The sequence below is a fragment of the Neomonachus schauinslandi genome, chromosome 8, assembly GCF_002201575.2.
Source record: "Neomonachus schauinslandi chromosome 8, ASM220157v2, whole genome shotgun sequence".
NCBI classification, from domain to species: Eukaryota; Metazoa; Chordata; class Mammalia; order Carnivora; family Phocidae; genus Neomonachus; species Neomonachus schauinslandi.
This window is the reverse complement of record NC_058410.1, coordinates 39,015,232-39,039,525: the sequence shown is the minus strand read 5'-3', so window position 1 is coordinate 39,039,525 and position 24,294 is coordinate 39,015,232. Positions and strand designations below refer to the sequence as shown.

Sequence of the window (24,294 nt, the reverse complement as noted above, 5' to 3'; positions counted from 1 at the left end):
TATATATATATATATATATATATATATATATATATATATATATATATGAGAACATATATGTTCTCACTTGTCCAATATGAACATAGAGAATCTTAAGCTGGGAGCATCATTGATCATATTCATACAGAGTTTTGCTTTGTGATACTCTGGTATTTTAGACAATTTCACAAAGACCTCAGCACTTCAGCAATATCATAAAGACCCAGAAAACCTCTCAAGTCTTTACAGCTTTCCTGGGGATTGGCTTAAAAGGAAGAGAAGGCAACATGGAGCATCCTTTATGATTCTGGATAAAACAGTCTAGATTATGTTCAAGATTACAATGCACCATATGAGACTGCAGGGGAGGGTAAGTAACCAGAATGTAAATGAGATCTAGTGTGGCAAGACACACTAAATAAATACAGACATAAGAACTGGCAGCTTTGCCAAAATGGGCAGACAGCCAAGAAACAGAGGATGCAACAGGGAATCAGGTACAGGAGAATCATAAATCCAAGCCAAGATCTCAAAGCAGGGATAGAAAGAGCAGAGTCCTATATGGATCAAGGAGACAGTACCAGAACTGTTTCTTTAGCTCCTTCAGTGTTGTTTTAGTTCTCTATGAGGCAAGAAACAAAGAGTAGATACAACTGGGAACAAGAAATTGACCATAGTTGTCAGGAATGTAGGAAAAAGTCACAGCGATTTCTGTTGACAAAATTCTGATAAACAGTTGGCTAGAAGAGGTTCTGTCTGGAAGTTTATGTAAACTTTCATAGTCCTATGGATGAAGTAAGAACTTTGGACCCATTCTGGGAACTGTTACACCCATTTCAATTTTCATCATGATTTCCCCGAGTATTTCCTACTTTTTATGCTGTAACAGAGTTAATTTTATTAGTTACCTTCTCCTGCAGACAACTACAGTGCAAATCCTTCCTTTATAGATTCCTAAAATACAAATTCCACAATTTGTCTTTTATTGACTTTTTAAAAAAAGATTGTATTTATTTATTTGAGAGAGAGCACGTGCATGCTGCGGGGAGGAGCAGAGGGAGAGGACAAGCAGACTCCGTGCTGAGCCCGACTCAAGGCTTGACCCCACAACCTGAAATCAAGAGTTGGATGCCCAATGGCACTGAGCCACCGAAGCGCCCATGTATTTTATTAACTTTTGACGAGTTTGTCATTTCCCTGAAGTTCACTTGGACAATGCAGAGGGATTTTAAATGGGAGTACTCTATTTGCTTAGCATCCCAGTCTGAGTCTATCTTATCTCTCCCCAGAGACCTGCATGTGGAGACAGTCTGAAAGTGTGGGTTCCTGAAAGAGAGTGAGGACAGTGAAATGGGAGAGAGTACAGGGAGAAGAGGTGTGCCCATAGACAAATTCCATTTTAATCTATAATTTAGCACTAGAAACAATTTGGTTTTTCCTAACCTTTAATAACACACTTAAATTTCTTTTTAAATCAAGGAACCCATGTTCTACCATGACAGAATATAAAAGCCTATTTTTTCCTCTCAAATTCTGTGTATAAGTTTTATTGCATATTAATTGTAATAACTTACAAGTTTCATTTTAAGGGCATAAAATTACAGAAATATTTGGGAGAAAAATTTATTAAGAAATCTTAGTAGTTGTTACCAAAATGCAGTGTCTCAAGGAAACCGATTCTGAGTCACCAATTGAAAACAACTAGCTATAAATGTCCCGTTACGGCTTTTAAAAAAAATTTTTAAAGTGTTCATGCACGTGTAATTGCCTTGTTAATAAAGTTAAATGGCAATAGCTACCTAGGAAATATGAACAGTTCTCAATTTACTATGCAATATATTTGAAGCACGCTTGTTTCAGACGAATACTCTCCTATTAAGGGGTCAAACTTAACTTTGCAAATTATTTACTTAATTGGGCCCAGTTTTCTCAGATGTACATTGAGGAGTGTGGAGTTAGTGTCTTCCAGTTTGAAAAGTCAATAGATACGTTTATCCTAAAGGCATTTCACAGGTGCTTTTTATGAATATTTGTTGTCATTGTTAGTAAGATAAATTCTATTTAATGTACTTATAAGAAAACTTTTTCAGTTGAAGCTACTCTACTAGATAAACAATGACTACTAAAATTCATGTTTACTATAATGCAAAAGAGAGGAGTCATTTTCATGTTTAATCAGTATATCAAAGAGAATTAATGACACTTTTTATAATATTTGGGATTTTGCAATCAGAATTTTCAGCTGTTCAGCATTTTCACTTCTGGGGATTTAGCCTATGGACGTACCAACACACAGGTACAAGGTTGTTTAATGCACTCAGGTGTGTTATAGCCAAAAATTGAAAACCAAATGAATATCTGTTAAAATAGAACGCTTAAATAAGGATATAATGAGGTAGATCTATACATGTCGGATGTAGTAATGTAGAGAAACATCCACAAGCATCATAAAGAGCAAGATAAAAAGCCACATCTACATTGCAATCCTATTTATGTAAATGAAATTATGTGAAAAAATTTCACACACATATATATGACAGATAAACGTGTATATGCTTGCATGTACATACAATATTTTCCTGAAAAGCTAGATACTTAATAGTGCTTCCCCAAACTGACACAAGTTGCTTTTGGAGAAAGGGAGTAGGACTGATGTTTTCTTCTAAGTTTGTTAAGTGCCTAAATGAACGTTGTACCTTATGTTTTAAGGCTGTTGCAACCTCTGTAACAGAGATAGAGAAAGAGAGAAAAAGATAATTAAGTTATGGGTCACTTTATCCATACAAAACTTTCAAAGAGAATTTTATTTAACCCAAACTGAAACTGTGGTAAAAATAATATGAAATTTCAAGTAGGGATTTTTCCCAGGAAGAAAAGGATAATTGAACATGACAAAAACTACCAATACAAACAATCACATTAATGATATAAAAGAAAAGAATAAAGTGATTATCTCAATAGATACAGAGATAATAAATGATAAAGATTAGCCTCGATTTATATTAACAAATAGAAACTTCATAAATAATAGTATTCTTTTTTTTATCATGTTAGTCACCATACATCATTAGTTTTTGATGTAGTGTTCCATGACTCATTGTTTGTGTATAACACCCAGTGCTCCATGCAGAATGTGCCCTCTTTAATACCCATCACCAGGCTAACCGAACCCCCCACCACCCTCCCCTCTAGAACCCTCAGTTTGTTTCTCAGAGTCCATAATCTCTCATGGTTCATCTCCCCCTCCGATTTCCCCCCCTTTATTTTCCCCCAATGTTTATAGCAGCAATGTCCACAATAGCCAAACTATGGAAAGAGCCAAGATGTCCATTGACAGATGAATGGATAAAGAAGATGTGGTATATATCTAGAATGAAATAGTATGCAGCCATCAAAAGGGGGAAAATAATAGTATTCTAAGAGAACAGAAATCTTTGTGGAAAGCACCAAGTTATGCATTAATAACAGACTACCATCGCAAAGCCAAGCCCAAAGAACTAAATTTATATAGAGCTAAACAGACAAGCATGAAAGAGACTTATTCCATAAGACCTTTTATTTGAAAATGACACATAGAAACAACAATACAGAAAATCCCCAACTTACAAAAGTTTGACTTATGATTTTTTGACTTTATGATGGTGTGAAAGCAATATGTATTCACTAGAAAGTTACTTCAAATTGTGAATTTGGTTCTTTCCCCAGACTAGTGACATGCAGTACAATCCTCTCTAATTATACTGGGCAAGAGGCAGGGAGCCATGGCTCCCAGGTAACTACAAGGTCACAAGGGTAAACAACCAGTACCCTTATAGTCATCCTGTACCCATACAACCATTCCGTTTTTCACTGTGGGTACAGTATTCAATAGATTACATGAGATATCCAACACTTTATTATAAAATAGGCTTCATGTTAGACGGTGTTGCCCTACTGTTCGCTAATGTAAGTGTTCTGAGCACATTCAAGACAGGCCAGGCTAAGTCAGGATGTCTGGCAGGTGAAGTGTATTAAATGCATTTTTGACTTATGATATTTTCAACCCTTGATGGGTTTATCAGGATATAACCCTATTGTAAGTCAAGGAAGATCTGTATCTCTTTCTTAAGGCCATATACATATATTTGTATGCCGAGTATGGAAAGGACATAAAGCAAATATATTACAGAGGGTCCAGTGGGAGAAAGGAGAAACTGAGAACATGGGTTGAAGGAGGCAAATAAAATAAAATAAAACAAAAAAGGAGTTTTGCCTTGACTAATGTCATGAATTGACAAGTATGATCAAAGAAATTCTCTACATTATTTCACAATAAATAAGTCAGGTAAAAATGTAGCATATATCCTGTAAACGGCATAGACCTACAACATAAACTGTGAAAGCTTTTTGTTTTTGGACTAGGTTTGGTTTGGACTTTGTTTTTGGACAAGTCTGCAACATAAGGACATGGCTCAGGGACCATGCAGAGAGTCCTACGTTTTTGGGGTTTTGTTTGTTTGTTTGTTTAGCACTTAGCACTTCTAAGACATCAGGAGAATCACTTAGATACACTCCATCTTAGATTTCTTAATCTGAAAAATAAGACAGTATTGACCTCTCTGGGTTTTGCACAGAATCAATGAGATAATACATCACTGGAGTTTAGCATGAATGCCCATCATATGCTAAGTGTTTTAACTAATATTTGTTCTCCTGCCTCCAACCCCATCACCCTTCCAGTAATTCCATAGTTAATATGCTTTCAGGTGGAAAGGAATTCATAGAAAAGACTGCAAGTACTTCTATATATTGTTATTCCCGTTATACTCTCTGAATTTTTTAGCAAAATCTTTCCTTCTCCAGTCCCCAGCTCTAAATTATAGAACCTGTGATAAAACTACTTATGATGGCTAAGAGGGCCAATCAAAAACGGGTAAAAGCAGAAATATTATGTGAAGAGTTGCACATTAACTTATTCAATCTGCATAACCTTGTAAATAATGTTTGATGAAAGTATTAGTTCTGTCGTAAAAAAAGACTAATACATGTTGATGTAACTTCATTTAGCTATGCAGGCTTAGCAAGTATATTATCATCTATATATTTTTTATAATTAACGATGGTGCTGCTATTTTCTTCCATAATTGGTGCATTTATTGAGAGATTTCCCACTGTTTGACTAATGCATTTCATCCTCTATACTTTTTCCCTGCTGTGTCCCCACAGTTATGACTCTCAAAATTTATAGAGTTTAGATTCCTCTTGCTGCTGTTTACATTCCTACTTACTGTTTATTCATAGGATCAAGGCAGAGAGTTCTATGTTGGAGTGAGCTTTTATACAGGTCATTAGCAATGGGGCTCTGAGAACAAACACTTATTTTTTGGTACCATTAATGGATTCAAAAACAAGGTATATGTAATACTGCCTAACACCCGCAAATGGATCTCCTTTATGTGAAGTGTTGACTGCCTGATAGCAGTTGAAGAAATGTTTCATCAGAAGGCAGTTCAAGGTTTATGAATCTGGAGTCATGTGCAGTGTTATTTACATTCCACTTTTGCAACTCCGGTGGGTATTGTGGATTTAGAATATGCAAGGTAGGACAGACCTACATTCTCTCTTTTTTTAATCAAGGCCAAGACTAAGTGAAAATGAAGATTTGACGAGGCTGGATTACCATTACAGCCCTTACATGGTACCCAGTGTGCCTTAGGAAACAGAAGTGTTAATGCAAACAGTTGTCATGAATTTATTTTCCTTTTTAATGCCTGATGGAAAAATGTGCTGTGCAGCTAAAGAAGTGCAGTGGGAATAATGATCATTCAAGAAATCTTCAAAGTGAGCTACTAAAAGCATACTGTCTATTTTGAGAGTTAGTATGTCCTTTTGACAAGAAATATCAGTAAAGCATAGTGATGTTAGTAACTGAGGGGTTTTTAAATCCTTTTCCTTTAAAGCCTGCCCCCCCCCCAAAATTACTGAATCTCTGTGTGGAAGATCATCAGGTCCTTTCACAATGTTTAACTCCAAACAGTTGATTATCATTCCACCTTAGGGAAGGCAGGAAGGATAAAGCTGGGTTTAACTCACCATTCCCCTTTTGCTTTGTTAGATCTGATGAACAGCTTGTGTTTTCTGGTTGGTTGGTTGGTTGATTTTATTTTTCTTCTCTCACTCCTCAGATTTGTACCTGTATCTTAACTGTAAAGTTGTAAGCACAGATCAATGTAGGATTATTTGAAATGACCTAAGTTCCTTGCTTTTATAACAGTGATGCTTTATTTTTATTTTTGTTTCCCATTGTTTTAATGTCCTTGTTGCACCCTTTTGCCAGTTATGTAGGTAACAGGGTATGACAAAAAAAAAGTCATGTTTAATTTATAATCCAGTACTATTTGGGGTAGAAGGACCCTAGACACTAGTCAAAATCATGTATTTTACAAATGAGGAATCAGAACCCCAGAGAAGGGGAAGACTTAGCTAGGGGACTACAGCTGTTGAGAGGCAGATTGAAGTCCAGAATCCGGATCGGTTGACTTGCTGACGACTTATTTTTCCTCTACATCAATCACCTTTGTTTTATTCCCAACTTGTATAATGACATTTGAGCAGATCCTAACAACAAACCCTTTGTGTGGACTTTGCAAACTTGCTGGTTGATGAATCCAAGTGTTAGACAGTGCATATGACAATATAATTTATCCTGAGACTGCACAGATGATATCCTGTGACTATGGCTTGATGCCGCCACAAAATCATCCCTAAAAGGATTATAGCTGTCTGTGGATCTACAGCTTCCATAGTGTTTTTTTGAAATATACCTGAAAATGTCAGTCTCACTGTTAAAGACAAATGCCAGATTGAGCAACACAGTTATAATTGCTAATTATAATGCAATGTGATCCTTTTTTCTCTCTCTCTCTCACCACTGTGCTTATCTATATATCCTGTTTTGCTATTCTAGGTTTGTGTGCTGGAGAGGCAAATATTTGACTTCCTTGGATATCAGTGGGCACCTATCCTGGCAAATTTTGTACATATTATTATCGTCATTCTTGGTTTATTTGGAACTATCCAATATAGACCTCGTTACATAACAGGAGTAAGTACTCTTCCTGCTTCTTTAAAGAAAAGTTGAAATAAAGATGCAAACTACAAATGTCTTGAACATTTATATGTATATCTCTCCATAAAGTACTATTAGGTTGTTTTCCTAGTTTCAGATTACATCTACAGTAACTGAAAATGTCAAGTTTAAAACACTTGACAGTGAATGTAATCAGGTTGTGTTTTCATAAATTATACTTCCAGCGACTATTCTATTGTAATTAAAAACAGAACTATGCCCCTATATTTCCAAACTATAAGATTGTATCCTTTGATTTAACAGATTTTGATGGGAATTTTCCCCATTTTAAATAATCATATTTTATAAATTGAATATAGTTTGAAATCAATACAAATGAATATATAGCTTTGATATCAAAATATTTATATATATTGGAGTTAATGTTTGATACATTTGAAAGCCAGAAAAGTCTGGACCATAGTCTCTGTATTTTCCGTAATTCTCTTTTTGGTTCAGAGGAAGTATTTTGCATCTCCACTCAAGTTAAACTTACTTAACATAAAAGTGAAATCCAACTGTGTTGCAGTTGCTATGGGAACCATAACTTAGAATTTTTTACTTTGGTATGTGCCTCAGATCTCAGCTATAGCACTTCATTAATGTAGATTTTTTTTTTAGTTTCATCATTTTTTCTCTTCTATTTTTGACAAAGGAAAAGTCTATAAGCATTTTTTTAAAATTATAAAGCAATTTTGTGGTAAAGGAATATACATAAGCTAGTGCAGCTAAAGCTCTGCCTTATTCAACACAAACTAGCAAGACTTCTCAGGTTTCACAAAGGCCTCCTTCACATAAAAGATGCCCTCCTCTGACCTGTTGTCTCAGTCATCTGGAACCTAGATAAAGCTCACTGGGACTGAAACAGACAATGTTGTGACAGCTGGACCAAGGGATCCACTGTCTGGCTAAGGATGAGTGAGAAACCCATAGCTTTCTTCTCTGGGTGCATGCCCAGAAATGAGTGCATGGCCCCTCTAAGGGTATATAGCCATGTAAAACATATAAAAAGTACAATGTGTTTTGTTGCAGGGTGAAGTTTTTCAATACACAAGATATGATAGTACCATTCACTTTCTTACATAAATTATAATATGATCCAATATAGGGAAAATAGTACAGTGATTGGGAGTGGGTCTTCTGAAGTCATAATACCAGGATTGAAATCTTGTATCTGCCATTTTTTTTTATTTTTAAACAAGCATGACCTCACCAATTTTTAGTTTTCCTACTTTTAAAATACGAGATTATATTAACTCGTAAGCTTCAATTAATTAATTATAAGCCATTATATAAAAGATTCTTTTTTTTTTAAAGATTTTATTTATTTATTTGACACAGAGAGACACAGTGAGAGAGGGAACACAAGGTGTGGGGAAAGGGAGAAGCAGGCTTCCCGCGGAGCAGGGAACCTGATGCAGGGCTCGATGCGGGGCTCGATGAGGAGCTCCATCCCAGGACCTGGGATCATGACCTGAGCCAAAGGCAGACGCTTAATGACTGAGCCACCCAGGCACCCCTATATGAAAGATTCTTAATTTAACTGTTCTCTTTCATTAGACTTTGAGGTTCTTCCATGATTTTATTTGTGTAAATAATGTTGCTGTGAGTATAATCTTATAAATATGTCATCTCCATTTCTGATAAAGTTCTTGGAATAAAAATCTAGATGTGGATAAAAATGTTTGAATAGTTTAAAAACTCAGGTTTGTTTGGAGGGATAAATGAATATCCTGTAAAATGTCCTTAGCACAATGCTTGGTATTTAAAAAGTGGTCAATAAAAGTTAGCTATAATATTTTTCTCCTGATTGTTATTATTATGTGAAATGATACTAAATTGTATAGACTAGTGATAGGCTGGCAAGCAATTTAAAATAGACCAAGGGGTTCTAAGCTATTGGTTGAACCATTTTTTCCCTTTTATTCCAGGCTGCTATAACTCTTTAAACGATTTTGTAGGATTTCTATGTATCAAATTATAATCCCATCCCTTTAGATAAAATACATACCCACAGATCTTTTCAAGACAGGCTGTTTCACTCTAGCATTAGCTGAGAATTAAAATGCCATGGGACGCCTTTAAGATTGTTGGGTATTTTATATAACCAAGAGAGTCTCTGAAATCTTTCTGAGGTCTTAACAATGGGTCTTAGAGCTACATCTTTGATTTGATCTCGACTTGCAAACAGCATTCTGAATTTGATCTTTTCCTTGAGACAGCGTCTCGCTTGGAAAACCTCTTGCCAGCTGAAGATGCTGTAAATGTGAAACCTTTATTTTCCAACTCCGCAAGTCCGGAGTTGGAAATAAATTCTCTAAATTCTGCTTAAAGCCTGAATTGTTCTCTCTTTTGTTCATCTCTCTCTTACAATTATCATATTATGTGTGGCTAAAAGGTGACAACACTGTCAGGTGTTTGCTTGGAAGTCCCCTTGGCCAGATCCACAAGTTGATAGGTATATTTTCTCTCTTCCTAGTATTGCAGCCAATGGTCAAGCTCATTGTTCTGATAGTAATTTATTGTGAATCCTTTTTTTCCCCAGTCCTCAAAAATGACTTCCTTACTGTCCTTCCTTTCTTCAGTGAGAGTCTCCTCATTGCCCTTACGGCCTCCACCTGTTACCTTTTCTCAAAGCGAATGCTGTGTTTTAGGTTTATGTTACAGTATCATTTCAGTTTGGGTACCGATTTCTGGTCTAGTTATTTATTTCTTTGTATTTTCTGTATAACAAACTTCTGAATAATCAAATTAATGGAATCTAATGTCCATGATGCTATGTTAAAGGTCAAAAGTCGATTCAGGAAAATAGAGAATTTGCCATAAAAATGGATTAAGATTTTTAATTTGCCTAAAGATGACAAAAGGAATTACAATGAAAAGAAATTTGAATGGAATCATAGATGCCAGAAATTGTGGTCATTGAAGAATCTGTGTTTAGCAGAAAAATGCATAACTGGGGGCAAGCTGTAACTAACAATAATGTATTGTTGCTCTTAAGTAATTTCCAAAGGCTCCCTGTGCACTGGAGACTCAGATATGAACAGTGAAATTTATTTTTCTCTCCCCTAGCTATGTAGGCCTTTATTATTTCTTTATTTGCCGTTTTATATTTTTGCATTATAAAACAATTCAGTTTAGAAATAGAAATAAACTCATAATTTCACAAGTGAAAGTTACTATTAATATTTCTGCATATTTCCTTCATGTATGTGCAAATGAAACATATCAGATTCTGTTACATCTCAAATAGGTCTTCATCTCTTTCACATTATATCAAACAGTTTTAAATTCATATAGATATTCATTTAACCTTTTACACTATTGTTGTTTATCATACTATATAATAATATATAACATATATTATGGGATGTTATATATTGTATATTATGTGATTTCCTTGTTTTCATGATACATAATTCCATATAATCATCTCCATAAAAATACTCTCATATTTATTTGTGATTTCAGCCCTTAGAAGAAATACCTCAGTATAATTAAATAATATGAACAATTTTAAGGTTCTTAGTATATAATTGGCAATTACCTATCCAAAATTATTTTACTGAATTATCCTCCCACAGATGTACAGCAGAGTCTATTTTACTGCACTCTTGCTGACCCTGAATATTATCTGTTCTCTCATTTGTCAATCTGATAGGAGAAAAAATGTCATTTTTGTTTTGAATTGCATTTCTTATCTTGACAGAGTTGGACTTTTTCATATGTTCATTAACTGTTTTCCATTTGTATATCCTTTTGGGCGGGACTGTCTTTTGGTTTGGATTTACCTTTGCTCAGTTTTTCTATGGAGTCTTAGTGTTTATCCTAACAGTTTTTATATATCCATCATAGAGTAAAGATATTTATCCTTTAAGTATCATCAATTTTTATTTTGATGTTTATTATTTGTCTCTTGTTAAAATAAACTCCCTGTCCCTTTGTGGTATCTTCTGTCGTGTCGCTTTACAAATTATAAAATTTAGGAGTGCCTGGGTGGCTCAGTTGGTTAAGTGTCCGACTCTTGATTTCGGCTCAGGTCATGATCTCACGGGGCTCAAACCCCGTGTCAGTCTCCATGCTCAGTGGGGAGTCTGCTTGAGATTCTCCCTCTCCCTCTACCCCTCCCCCCCAACACTCTCTCTCCCTCTCTGTCTCTAAAATAAATAATGTTTTTTTAAAAATTGTAACACTTAAATATCATTTTTGAAAAGTAACGATAAGTCTTCATTGAGTTTTGTTTCCTTTACTAATCTTTTCTCTCCTAAGAGTGAAGAAGAAATATTTAAAAATTTAAAACAAGGTAACTGGAAAAAGAACTCAATAGTACCCTTTGAGGGTGTCTGGCATTTCAAGGAATATAATATGTTGAAGGAAAATGAAATAGGTAATTTCAAGTCTAAGCAAAGGAAATCTGAAGCCAGAATCCATAGAAAGCCTGTGTATTATATAATTCTTGACAACATCAAATCTCCCCAAAAAGGCCTGGTTAACTCTGGCTGAATAATTTATAAATGAATACATACAAATTGCTCCCATGAAAGCATTTCCTCATGTCATAAGTGGAATTGTCCAGAATATCTTCGTTTGGACTAAAGATACTGGCAAGCTGGATGTGATTGAGGATATTCAGTTTACTAATGACCAAAAAATATTAATAAGTTGCACTGCTCTAAGTTGTCTAAAGTAATTTGAGGCGTGTGTAAGTTCCTAACTGCTAAAGGCACAGCAATTTTCTTGGTGACATTATCAGATGTGTTGCTGTAATGACCAAAAAGATTTCTTTCTTCTTCCTTCTTTTCTACCTTCCTTCCTACCTTTTTTCCTATCTTCCTTGCATTCTTTCTCCTTTCCTCCCTTACTCCCCCCCTCCACTGTTTCTTTCTATTTAAGTTATTTTGACAGAAAATATAATACCTTACTTAGCTTGGACCCACTGGTTTAATCAAGGAAACCCAGTCCTGAAACTAGAAATAAATTTAAAGTAGCTAAAAATCCACTACTCCGAGTTCATAAAAACAAAGAAGAGGACAGCATACCAAGAACACAGTAATATTTATAAGAATCAGGTTTTGTTGGTTTTTTTTTTACCACTTCCATTACCCTCTACAAATGCTCCTAGACATCTTCCTCTACAATTCCTATGAACCTCATATTAATTCACACAATTTCTGTCCAAACTCATTTGCCTAGGAAATAGCAGGGTTAGGATGTAGACCCAGGTCCTTCTAACTTGCCAAACCCACGCCCTTAACCCCTGTACTGAATTGCCTCTTAGGAGCATAGTACAGAGGACCACAATCTATCTAACAAATGAAAACAAGTTTTGTTAAGTTATTGGAAAATTTAATATCCATCATGGCGTTTGCAATTTGGAGAGCATTTAGATTTTAAATTGTGGTCTGCCATCCTCTAGCAAGGATTATGTTTTTAGCTCTGTATTTAATGAGGAAATGACCTCATGTCTCAAGAATTAAAAACAGAAAACTCTTAGTGATGGATATTTTATTCTTACAAAGGAACATCATCACAGGGCATCCTTAATTTCCAGAAATAGTGATTTAGAATGGTGTTTTTTCTTTTCTTATACAAATCAGCATTTTGATGATAATTCACATATATACACATCTGTATATATAGTATAATTTATATCTAATATATATTAATTAAGGACAAAGTATCTCCTCTCACATTTGTTATTGGTAAAGAGCTTCAAAGAATTGATGAATTTGTGTCTATGTAATTGAAAAAAATACCCATATTATGTATTACCCATATCATTTGGTAAAATATGTATTAATGTGTATTATCATGTCTAGTGCAGAGGTTTGCCATGACATCAGTTTAGACTGCAATAGCTAATCCTAAAATTAAATGAATAGAAATGATTGGAATAGTTTCCTGTTTTGTCACTGAAAAAGCAAGAGATTAAAATAATGTGGTTAAAGCTAATTTGACAAAATAGGGCTGTGATGGCTAGAAAAAGCTAATGTTCATTCATCTTTATTCCTGGTGTTTTAAGAATGATAAACTAGGGCGCCTGGGTGGCTCAGTAGATTAAGAGCCTATCTTCAGCTCAGGTCATGATCCCAGGACCCTGGGATCCAGTCCTGAGTCCTGTGTCAGGCTCCCAGCTCAGCGGGGAGTCTGCTTCTCCCTATGCCCCTCCCCGCTTCATGTTTGTGCACGTGCATGCTCGCTTGCTCTCTCTCTCTCTCACAAAAATAAATTTAAAAAAATTTTTAAAAAAGAATGATAACTATTAGACTATATTATATCCCTACTCATTCTTTCAAAATAAGAAAATAATTGAACACTCTTTTTAGTTAATATATTAAAGTTTTAAATGTTAATTTCTGACCATTTTTCAAGAACTACAGCTCAATTTGGACCACTCTGTTTCCTTACTACAATTTTTTAAAAATATATTACATGTGCTCCTCAATGAGTATTGATTTCTGGGTTGACACACATCCTTCTTCCCATTGAAGGTGAGGGCACAGCATTAAGAAGACAACAATGAGGGCGCCTGGGTGGCTCAGTTGGTTAGGCGACTGCCTTCGGCTCAGGTCATGGTCCCGGAGTCCTGGGATCGAGTCCCGCATCGGGCTCCCGGCTCGGCGGGGAGCCTGCTTCTCCCTCTGACCCTATCCCCTCTCATGCTGTTTCTCTCTCTCTCTCTCTCTCAAATAAATAAATAAATAAAAATCTTTAAAAAAAAAAAAAAAGAAGAAGACAACAATGAAGCAGTTTCAGACAAGGCTCACCTGCTTTGACTTCCTTGATTTTCTTCTCCTTGAGCTAACATGGTAAAGACAAGTAACCCCATGTCATCCAGGGAAATACCTGAGAGCCACATAGTGACTGAAACACCAAAAGACATGGGGCGCCTGGGTGGCTCAGTTGGATAAGCATCAGACTCTTGATTTAGGCTCAGGTCATGATCTCCTGATCATGCCTGAGATAGATCCATACCCACTATGGAGGCTGCTTAGGATTCTCTATCTCCCTCTGCCCCTCCCCCGCCTACTGTGCTTGTGCTTTTGCACACACTCTCTCAAAATAAAATAAATACACAAAAGATCTAATGTCCATTTTTAAAAACATTCTGATATGGCAATTTGGGAAATGTATATACACCTTAGAAGATCTGTGAGAGCAGATAGTCACATACTCAATTTGTATGAGGGGGAAAAAAAACTTCTCTAAATTTCTCGAATTTACTTTTTACTGATGATGGGCCATGAGTTGAATTTTAATGGTTCATGGAGCTCAGGTCCCGACAGAGACTATAACCAACAGTAATAAATGAGAAGCACTTTGTATGTCCTATTTCCAGGTCATATGCTTCTTTATGTTTTTACTTCTTTATGTTCTTTAATAATGTTACCTCCCTAAAAATTTGTACACTCCTTGCAGTCATTCCTAGGAAGTTATTAATCTGTGTTCAAGCAGTTGCTTTGCCTCTTTCATTCAATTTTTCTTGGAGAAAAAATATCCAGAAGAAAACTTACTGCAGCTAAAGCATTAAAAATGCACACTTTCTGTGTTCAGGACAGAAAATCAATGTAGATTAGAGATGAAGAGACTTGAGATAGTAGTAAATTAACAATGCTTCTAATGACTTAGAGTAGTTGTGAAAATAAGTCTTTTCCCATAAGCCTGGGAAGGAAAAAAAAAAAAAAACATCATCACAAGTTTTATGGATTTAGCCTGTAGTCCTAAAATAAATGTAATCATGAAACATGGTAAATGCAATTTACTCTCAAAAGGATGTGTTCCCTTGGGGAAGTGTGGACCATTTGTTCTACAAGAAGATACTTTGTGCTCTCATTCTGGTGTTAGGCTGTGACTAAAGATTTACAGAATGTAGTAAATATAAGCAATTACATTTTGACAATCTAAATTCATGTTTGTAAATCATCTAATAATTTTTGGGAAAATATTTTGAAGAAGAAACATGTTGTGATATATATGTGTATGTATTACTTTCTTGAAAAAAAATCAAGTTAGTTCATGTAGATATTTTACAGAACCAAATACTAAAATTGGCTTTACAGTAAAGTGAAAGTCTTTCTCATACCTCTCTCCAGCTGGTCCTAATCTCTTTATAGTTCTTCTGGGATAGACAGATAGATTGATCTATATCATCCATATACATAGAGAATATAGTTTAGAGGGTTTGTAAAAGCGAAATCATTTTCACCTAATTTACTTTTGGATCATACTTTCTTTTTATGACCCCTCACCCCCCGCCAGAGTTTCTGGTTGTCTTTCTTTTTTCTTCTTGTAAAAGAGAAATGGTTTTTTGTTTTTTGTTTTTTGTTTTTAAGCTGTATCCTAAATACATTTTCAATTCTTATTCCCTCTATCTATTGCTTGGTATTCATTTTACTGTTATTCTGGGAACACATTGCTTTCCTGTTTGAATTTAGACCATTTTCTTCATATTTGATCACGATATTATCTGTAGCTTTTTATTTTAATGGTATGCTCTTCTTCCCTGGAGATTTCTCTCATAGTACTCTTTCTTTTTGCTTTTACCTAAATTGGTTGTTCTCTGAGCCTCTTAGACATCTATCTTCTGTGCTCTGTTCCCTGAGTTAGATTTATTCTTTCTTAGATGCAATGTATTTTCTTTCTGATACTCTTCACACAACTTCCTGAAAAGGCATGTTGGCAAGGTAAACTCTGAATTTATTCTACCTTTACAGTTGAGTAATAGTTTTGTTAGATGTAGAATTCGGGGTTGAGAATCATTTTTCTTTAGGACACTGAGATCATTGTTCAGCTGCATTCTAGGGAGTACTGTTACTGATGGGAAGTCTGATATCAATCTGTTCTTCATTCTTTTGTAGATAATTTTAAAAGAAGTTCTTGAAATATTAATTTTATCCTTCTTGTGTTAACATTTCAAAATGAGGTGTCTAAGTGTGGACATAATTTAAAATTTTATGGGCTTTTTGATTTGAAAAGACACGAATGCCTTCAACTCTGCATTTTGCATGTATCATTTTGATGATTCTCTATGCATTTGAACATTTGCCTTTCTTAGGCTCAGATCATTTCACTTAACAGTTATTATATGTTATAGCTATTTGTTTACTTAATTATTTAAAAATCTCTTTCTCTGGAAAAATAAATGCTTGGCTGATGCTAAAAGTCAAAGTCGTAGAGGGATTATCCCTGTTCTCTGGCCCACTTTTAACACTCAACTTTTGTTCACATGTTCCTTCCTCAAGTTTCCAGAATATACAGAATTCTGCCCAACAGTTCAGCTTCCCTTGTGTCTGTTCACCCTGCCACATGCATGGTGGACAGACAATTGTTCCACTGTGCTTATTAATCTGTGCATATAGGTCTGGCCTTCCTCTTCCAGCAGTTGGCTGAAATACCTCTGCCGCTAATGTTCCACTACTAGGAGTTGCAGAACTGTACATGTTGTATGCTCAGCTTGCCTTTTTGACTCAAAAGTATAACTTTAACCATTAAAGTACATTAAACATGTTTTACTTTGGGATCATTTTCTTTTTATCAATGAGATCTGAAACGATGACAAAAAAAGTTGTACAAAGATGTGGAAATCTAATGATGTCTATTTAATTTTATAGTTCCAGATTGCTCTTTGAATATGTTAAGTCAATTTATAATTACTGTAAAAGAGCCAAATATTTGTTCATTTCTTGAGATGTTTATTTTCTAGTTAGTTTGTATTTATAGATATTTACCTCTTTTGATATTATAGAAATGAACCTGTCAGGCTTCAATATGTGTTGAAAATTTCTCCACGTCTCTCTTATATATTCTTGTTTTGGTCACTTTGACCAAAATAACTATTATTTTAATTTTTATCTCAGAAAGTATTTATATTTTCCAAGTTTCCTGTCTTGGTAATGAAGATATACCCACCCCAAGTTATACATATAATATCCTACATTATTTTCTAAGATATTTATTAATGTTTATAGTAAGCTTTTAATTAATCTGGAATGTATTTTAGTATTTAATATTAACTAGGACAGCAACACTATTTTCTTCCATATGGGAAACCATTTGTCCTACCATTTACTTTCCCAAATAATAGAAATATCTTATTTGTTTATATTAAATTATGAAATGTACTGGATTTTTTTCTCAATTTTTTTCTCTATTCTCTTCCACTGATTTATTTGCATCCTATGTCACTACCTAATTCATGATTATAATGGGTTTATAGTAGTGTGACAGATGGTAAAACAAGTGTGCTCAATATTTTACTTGTTCATACCTCCCTTGGCTATTCTCCAGCTTTTATTCCTTAATGTTAATTGAAAAATCATTATATTCAATTCAAAACAAAACAAAACCTATTAAGATTATAATTAGAATTGTGTTTTTTTTAATTAATTTGACAGAGGGATAATTTATGAAGTTTAGGCTTCACATCCAAGAGTTTAATATGTCATTGTATTCTAATCTGTCTTATTTTATTTTGATCTTCAATAAGACTTTGTAGACATTTTCATATAGATTTTGTGCCATTGTTAAATTTATTCATATGTGTTTTCAAGGTTTCATAACAATTGTGAATAGAATATTTTTCCCTGAGTTTTTATTATTAAAATGGATAAAATATGTGTCTTTGGCATCTTTTTCATGTTTGAATTCTGTTATTAATATAATGAAGTTTTTCTAGCATCTCTTGGGTTTTTTCAGGTAATATCTTTAAAGGGAAACTTTTATGTCTAGTATTAATAGTATTTATTTTATATTCTAATGTATTCACAAGATTCTCCAAGAAAGCGTTAAATATAAGTGACAATAGCAAGAATCTCAATCACATTCCTGAATTTAAAATTAAAGATTTTAGTATTTTATTATTTATTGTAAAATTGCTATTTATTAAGTAGTCTTTATTACATTTGAATAGTTTCCTTCAATTATCAGGAATGGCAATATATTTTATTAAATATTTTTGAACCTACATTAGTATGATAATATTTCTTTTTTTTTAATTTTGGATGCATTCAGATAGGTTGATAAATGTTCTTATATTAACCCAACCATCTTTTGCTAGACTATAACTTATTTGTTTGTAATATATTATCCTTTGCTTCAATGGCTGTATTCTACATCTAGTATTTTTATTTATACTTCTTGCAATTTTATTCAAAAATTAGATTCATTCATAGCTTTTCACCTATAATATTTTGAAAATTATGCAAGCTTCAAAGAATAAATTGGGATTTCCTTCTGTGATCTGGAACAGTTGAAATAGGATTGGAGATATTAATGTTTTCTAGAACTCATCTATGAAATAATCTAGTCCTGGTACTTTCATGAATGGTAGCTATTTAATCATCTTTCCAATCTATTCTACAGTAGTTGGTCTTTTCAAGTTTTCCACTTCTTGCATGATTTTAGTAATCTAAATTTTGACAGAGCATCTATTTTCTGGAGCTTTCATTTTATGTTATTGTTGTAGAGTTTCAGAAATACTTGATTTCTTTCTTTTTAAATATCTTTTTTTTTTTTTACATTGGCAAATATCTTCTTTATCCCTGTGTTGGTCTCTTTCCTCATTCATTTTTTTTCCTCATTTCATGAAGTGTTATTCCCGAATCAAGAGGAAAGTGAAAACAGATAATATCAAAGGGATCTCATTCCTGCTTTTTCCCTCCCAGCCTCCTCCCTCCACAGCAATAGGAAGAAGCAGGGTCTTGGCATCACAGACACCACCTCCAGTATATTTGCTAATCTTTATGGCAATGGATGTGGCAAATGGATGATGTAGATTTATGACTTTCCTCGATTTAGATTTTCTTAGCATAGTCTATAGTGCTAAATAACAATTATAAACAATAATTTAAAAAGAGAAGAAAAAAAGATTGGGGCTGAACAAAGGATTTCCATTTCAAGTTACTTAATTCTGAAATACACTAACAGCTTTCATTTTACCATTCCAGCCAGATTGGCACTAAATAAAGAAGTGGTCTTTGGAAGTAGTGATTCCTATAAAATCACTTTTGTGTAATATTCTTTAGACTATTTATTTCAAAATAAATCTTTCTTGGCAACAATATCACAAAATATTCTGAAGTTGACCCTTCAGGTGCCTTGTGAACAGTTTTCCTTACAGGATACTTTTTGATTGCCCAGCTGTCTCTTTAATGGAATAGTTGTCATTTTCCTGGTCATCTCTGTGTTTTATGTGTAGACATCTTGTCAGTGGTTCTTGGAAACCTTGACTCATCTGGGAACTCCATACACCAAAACATGTTATCTAAACTCCACAGTTAAACTTCTGTCTGCCTAGACCTGTCATTTTCTGGAACACAATGGAATCAATTTTTTTCTCCCCCCCCCCCTTTTTTTCCTTTTAAAGGTACACTTCTATTTAAGGAATTTGTAAAAGAAATGTTTTACTGCATGTATTGAAATCATTCCATCTAGAATTTATTTGTATGGGTGAAGAGGGTCATGGAATGAAAAATTAGTGTGTGTGTGCAAGTAGATGCCCCTTGGAAGTGAATCTGCTAGTTTTTAAATAATTTCACTTCATAGTAACAGTAAAATTGGAACCGTGAGACATCTTACTTTAATATTTTTGTCATTGTTTTGAAAGGTTAGTGTTTGATTAAAGGCTTAAATGCTTATATTTACATTTAAAGGTACACTTTCAGACTAGTTTTTGTTTGAAAATTTATGAGGCAAAATTATATTTTGACAGAGTTGTCATTCCATCTTCTTCTAAAACCTTTGTTTCTCCCTTCTCATTCTCTTTTTCTTGTTCCTTTGCTATTATTATTTCATTATTATTATTTTAATGCAAGACATTTAATCAAAGGCATTGGGGAGTGTGTGGACATTTTGAGAGATTTCTAGCATGATGCTGTCATCTGCAGACTTAGTAAAATTGAAATAATTTTAGCCCCGTAGCTTTAGATCAGTCTAGAACAAGCAAATGGACTGGCTTTTTTTGTACTGTTCACATGCATGGATGAGTGCTAACACTGACTACTGTGGGAATGAAACTCACTGGTTTTAAGAGAGAGGCTAAAAACGTATCAATTTTAACAAGCCTAATAGAATTTTATCAAGGAGAAATTAGTGTCCTTTGTAATGTTTTTTATGTCCCTGCTATTATTGATGCATTAGGACTGAAAGTGAATGAATTTCAATAAACCAGATAGAACACTTGCTTTTAGATATCTGATACTAACACCTATTCCCAAGGCATAATATAATTAAGACTTTTCTGAACTAAAAATATATGTAATGAACTTGGTTTCTTTTTAAAATTATTCTACCAAAGGCAATTTTCTAGTTTAAACTCACTTTCACTGTTCTTGATAAGATTGTGAAAATAAATGAGACCTCAGAGAACATTTGCCATTTATCTGGTGATGGCTCTTCTCCTGTACCATGGTCACCCCCTTCATTATGAGAAACAGACTATCTCTTATTGTACAACCCCACTTTATTTTCAATTTGTAACATCATTGTTAATATGCAAAGAATCGCAGAATTATTTTTTTGCAAATTATAAAATTCAAAAAATTTTTGGCTTTTCAGTATCACCTAGGTAATTGTATCATTTCCCCCAAGTTGCTTGTTTTTTTAACACTGAACCCTCAGATTTAAATTTGTTCATGATTAAGCCTCCACTCGGCTTTTACTCCTTGTAAATCAGAACATAATGAACTCTGAACTCATTTTTTTTTAGTTTGCTTTCAGTCATAATAAGCTATATATAGAATATAAGTATAAATTTGAAATTTATAAAGCAGGAAACAATGATAAAATGGAGTTGCTAGACCAAAAAAATTCTTCGGTTGTCTTTTCTTTTAAAACATATTTGAGGATTTAATTCTTTAGTTCTTGACAACATTTTATCTTATTTTATATTAATATTTCATTTTACTATTTTATTCAGCTATGTGTGTATAAATAAATGTCCAAGCAGAAATTATTTATATCACAATTGGTTTATAGGAATATTTAAAAGTTCAGATATCAAGAAGTTACAAAAATTTTATGAAATACATGATGCATAAATTATACAACTAAAAATTACATTAAAATCAGGTTACATACAAGTGGGAGAAAGGTGTACAAAATAATGGTAGTGTTCTACAAAAGTAAGATAGACTCTGTATCCAAACGACCTCACCAAAATACCACTTTTTCCACATTTTTTGGTGTGATCTGGGAATAAATGATAGAGCAGTGAAGTAAATATAAATTAATCTAGACTTTCCCCACAAATATTAGGAGCAATTAATAAAATCAGGAAAATAAGAATTATCAGGAGAAAAATATTTCACTAAGATCTAGTCCTTTGGGGATTTCTGGGTGTACCATCTGCTTTAATGTTAGATGTGCCTTTTACACAATTGCAAAAAGGTATAATCTCTACGTAGGTAAATCCTTCATGGTATGTTTTTGTTCAAAGATAAGTTGGGGTATATTAAAATTTTTAAGGGTTTATTTGAGCAAAAGTCAATTCAAATTGAGCAACATCCCATCTAGCAGATAGAAAAGAGTGCCCAGGAGCTGTACAAAATGAAAGGCTTTTATAGGCAGAAGGGAGCAGGAACAAGAAAGTTATACTAGGCAAAAAAAAAAAAAAAATGTAGGTTACTTTCCTTTAGGGGATGGCAGGGGTCTGTTAGGCAGATAACCCAACTTGTGCTGATCAGGCAATTCCTGAGTGACTGGTTTAAGATTCCATTTCTGGGAGAGCTAAAGCTGTAATTAGGTCAATTTTTGGTTTGGTGAAGTCACTTATTATAAGTGACTTCATTTGGGGCCTGTTGTCTTGTTTTTTACCACTTTGTACTAGATCAGTCAAACCAGCACTAAAACAACTTTTTTTCTGTCTCTCTCTCTGTGTCTCTCTCTCTTATTAATCATGTGCAGGTGTTACTAGATAATGAATAAACCTGAAATAATTATGATAATAACAATTACCCTGATGACTCATATGTAACAATATTCACTATAATATATATAAATTGTCATCTAAACCTTTCTCATGGTCACATAAGGTAGAATGGTAAAATTTAAGTTTTACAAAGGACCACTGATGCTTAGTGAAATTAAGTAACCTTCCCAGTACATCATATTGCTATTATGTAGACACTTTGGATTGGTCATAGGTCTGTCTTCAAAATTCGTACCTTTTCTTCTAGGTTGTGTGGCATCTCCAAGGAATCAAAGGGCACAAGGCAGTGAATCATATATAGCTTATGACCAAGAGCACAAACAAAGTGCAAATGCCATACTAAAATCACAAATGTGGTTCTGGCGTCACTTACCAATTCCCACAACTTAATCTGTCCCTGCAACCTTGAACCACAAATGATATCCGACCAATTTCTGCCTCCTACTTTGTTACGTTTCTGCCTTCTGTGCTTCTGTTCACATGCTGCTGAATACCGGAGTGATTACTTCTGATTTCGAGCACAAAGGGCAACAGTAAAGAATTTCTAGCATTTAAATTTCCAATTCCTTGAAGTCTAGCAAAAAATTATTAAGAGGGCGCCTGGGTGGCTCAGTCGTTAAGCGTCTGCCTTCGGCTCAGGTCATGATCCCAGGGTCCTGGGATCGAGTCCCACATCGGGTTCCCTCCGCGGCGGGAAGCCTGCTCTCCCTCTCCCACTCCCGCTGTTTGTGTTCCTGCTCTCACTATCTCTGTCTCTGTCAAATAAATAAATAAAATCTTAAAAAAAAAATTATTAAGAGACAGGTTCATGAACTCTATTTGTACTGCTCTATTACTGCTCCCATTTTGCCCTGAACAGATCTTCATAGGTCTGTAACTGTTGTGTCACTCTCCTCCAGTATAGACAAATTCAACTAATACCTGCTACACAATGCAATGTTTGCTGAATTGCTGAGGTTATAGATTTAAAAAGTCTGACGGACTCTGTAGGTAGGAAAAGAACAACACCGTGCTGAGGATTTGTCCCATTATTAGAAACCCTTACTTTCTGTGTCCCATTGCTAGATGCCGTCACCAGCCCCAACTATGGCTAAAATACTTTGTCTTCTCCCTTCTGGAATTGTGTTGATTTTGTACACTTGCATGTGGGTTACACTGTGGCAATTACTTTAATTTCTTTGAGTTTCCTAATCTTTAAAATCTTTAAAACGCTTACTCTAGCTAACAAGAGTAGGCAGAAAAAGAGATTTATAAAATATAAAGCACAAATATTTGGAATGATACAAGTAGGAGGTGTATGCAGTGTGACGTATAAATGTCATGTCTATTAAGGAAATTATGTTTTTCCGAAAAATCAAATTCCAAGTGAATTTGCAAACCATTTCCTGGGGTTAGAACCTGAAATTACTGCTAAATGACTAGCCAAAGAACTATTTTCAGTCTCATGTATTGTTTTGGTTTAATATTCAAAGTACAATTTAAGGACTACTTAAAACAGTATTTTCTTCAGTGTATTTCCATGTAGCAAGTAATTTTTTCTTTCCTCTTTTACTCACAAAATTGTTACCTGTACTTCAGCCACTTCATTGAACTATCTCAGTATTTTCAACTCCTTCAACATATTAAATTTGAAGGGCTGCAAAAATCTATTAAAAACATAAAAGACTTAAGTACAGATTATGTTACAACCCTCATATACCATTTACCCCTTCCTTATACTTCTGTGAATAGCCTGTTCTTTTAATGCTGCTCTTCATTTATATCACGCTAATATATTTGATTTCACAATTCATTCTTAGTGCTCCTACAGCCTATTGTTAATAATTGGAAAGTTATAGGGTTTTCGTAATTATATCCTTTCATGGAGAAGAATAATTTTAAATAGTACATCTTATAAGCTCTTTTGTAGAACTATTTAGGAATATAAGGATGGCATCCATCAAATATGTTAGAAATTTAGGGAAATAATTACATTGATACTGACTTGGTTACAGATTCACATATCAGCATATTTATAGCTCTGATATCTGGACAGAAGAAGAAAGAAATGGAGGTTGTTCTCAGAAAACTCAGGATAGATGTGAGAGTTCTTATACATGTTACATATAATACATTTTTCTTTTTCTATCATTGGCTATGCATCTTTTCTCAGAAAGTATTCAGTGGATGTATCTTCTAAAGTTTGTCTTCACGTACAGTTGTAGAATAATGAGGGAAAGGGTGGCCACTTTTTTTTTTTTTAAGTGAAATCAATTTAAGATTGCTGGACTAGACATATTTT

The 24,294-nt window shown here is 34.2% G+C and overlaps 1 protein-coding gene across 1 annotated transcript in view; it reads left to right on the top strand.

Moving 5' to 3' along the window:
* The window catches only part of NKAIN2 (sodium/potassium transporting ATPase interacting 2), a 996,525-nt gene that overhangs the window by 455,032 nt on the left and 517,199 nt on the right, over nt 1-24,294 (top strand). Inside the window, exon 2 of the mRNA XM_021693163.1 lies at nt 6,926-7,063. Coding sequence (XP_021548838.1) covers nt 6,926-7,063 — 138 coding nt within the window. The remainder of the gene's footprint in view (nt 1-6,925; nt 7,064-24,294) is intronic.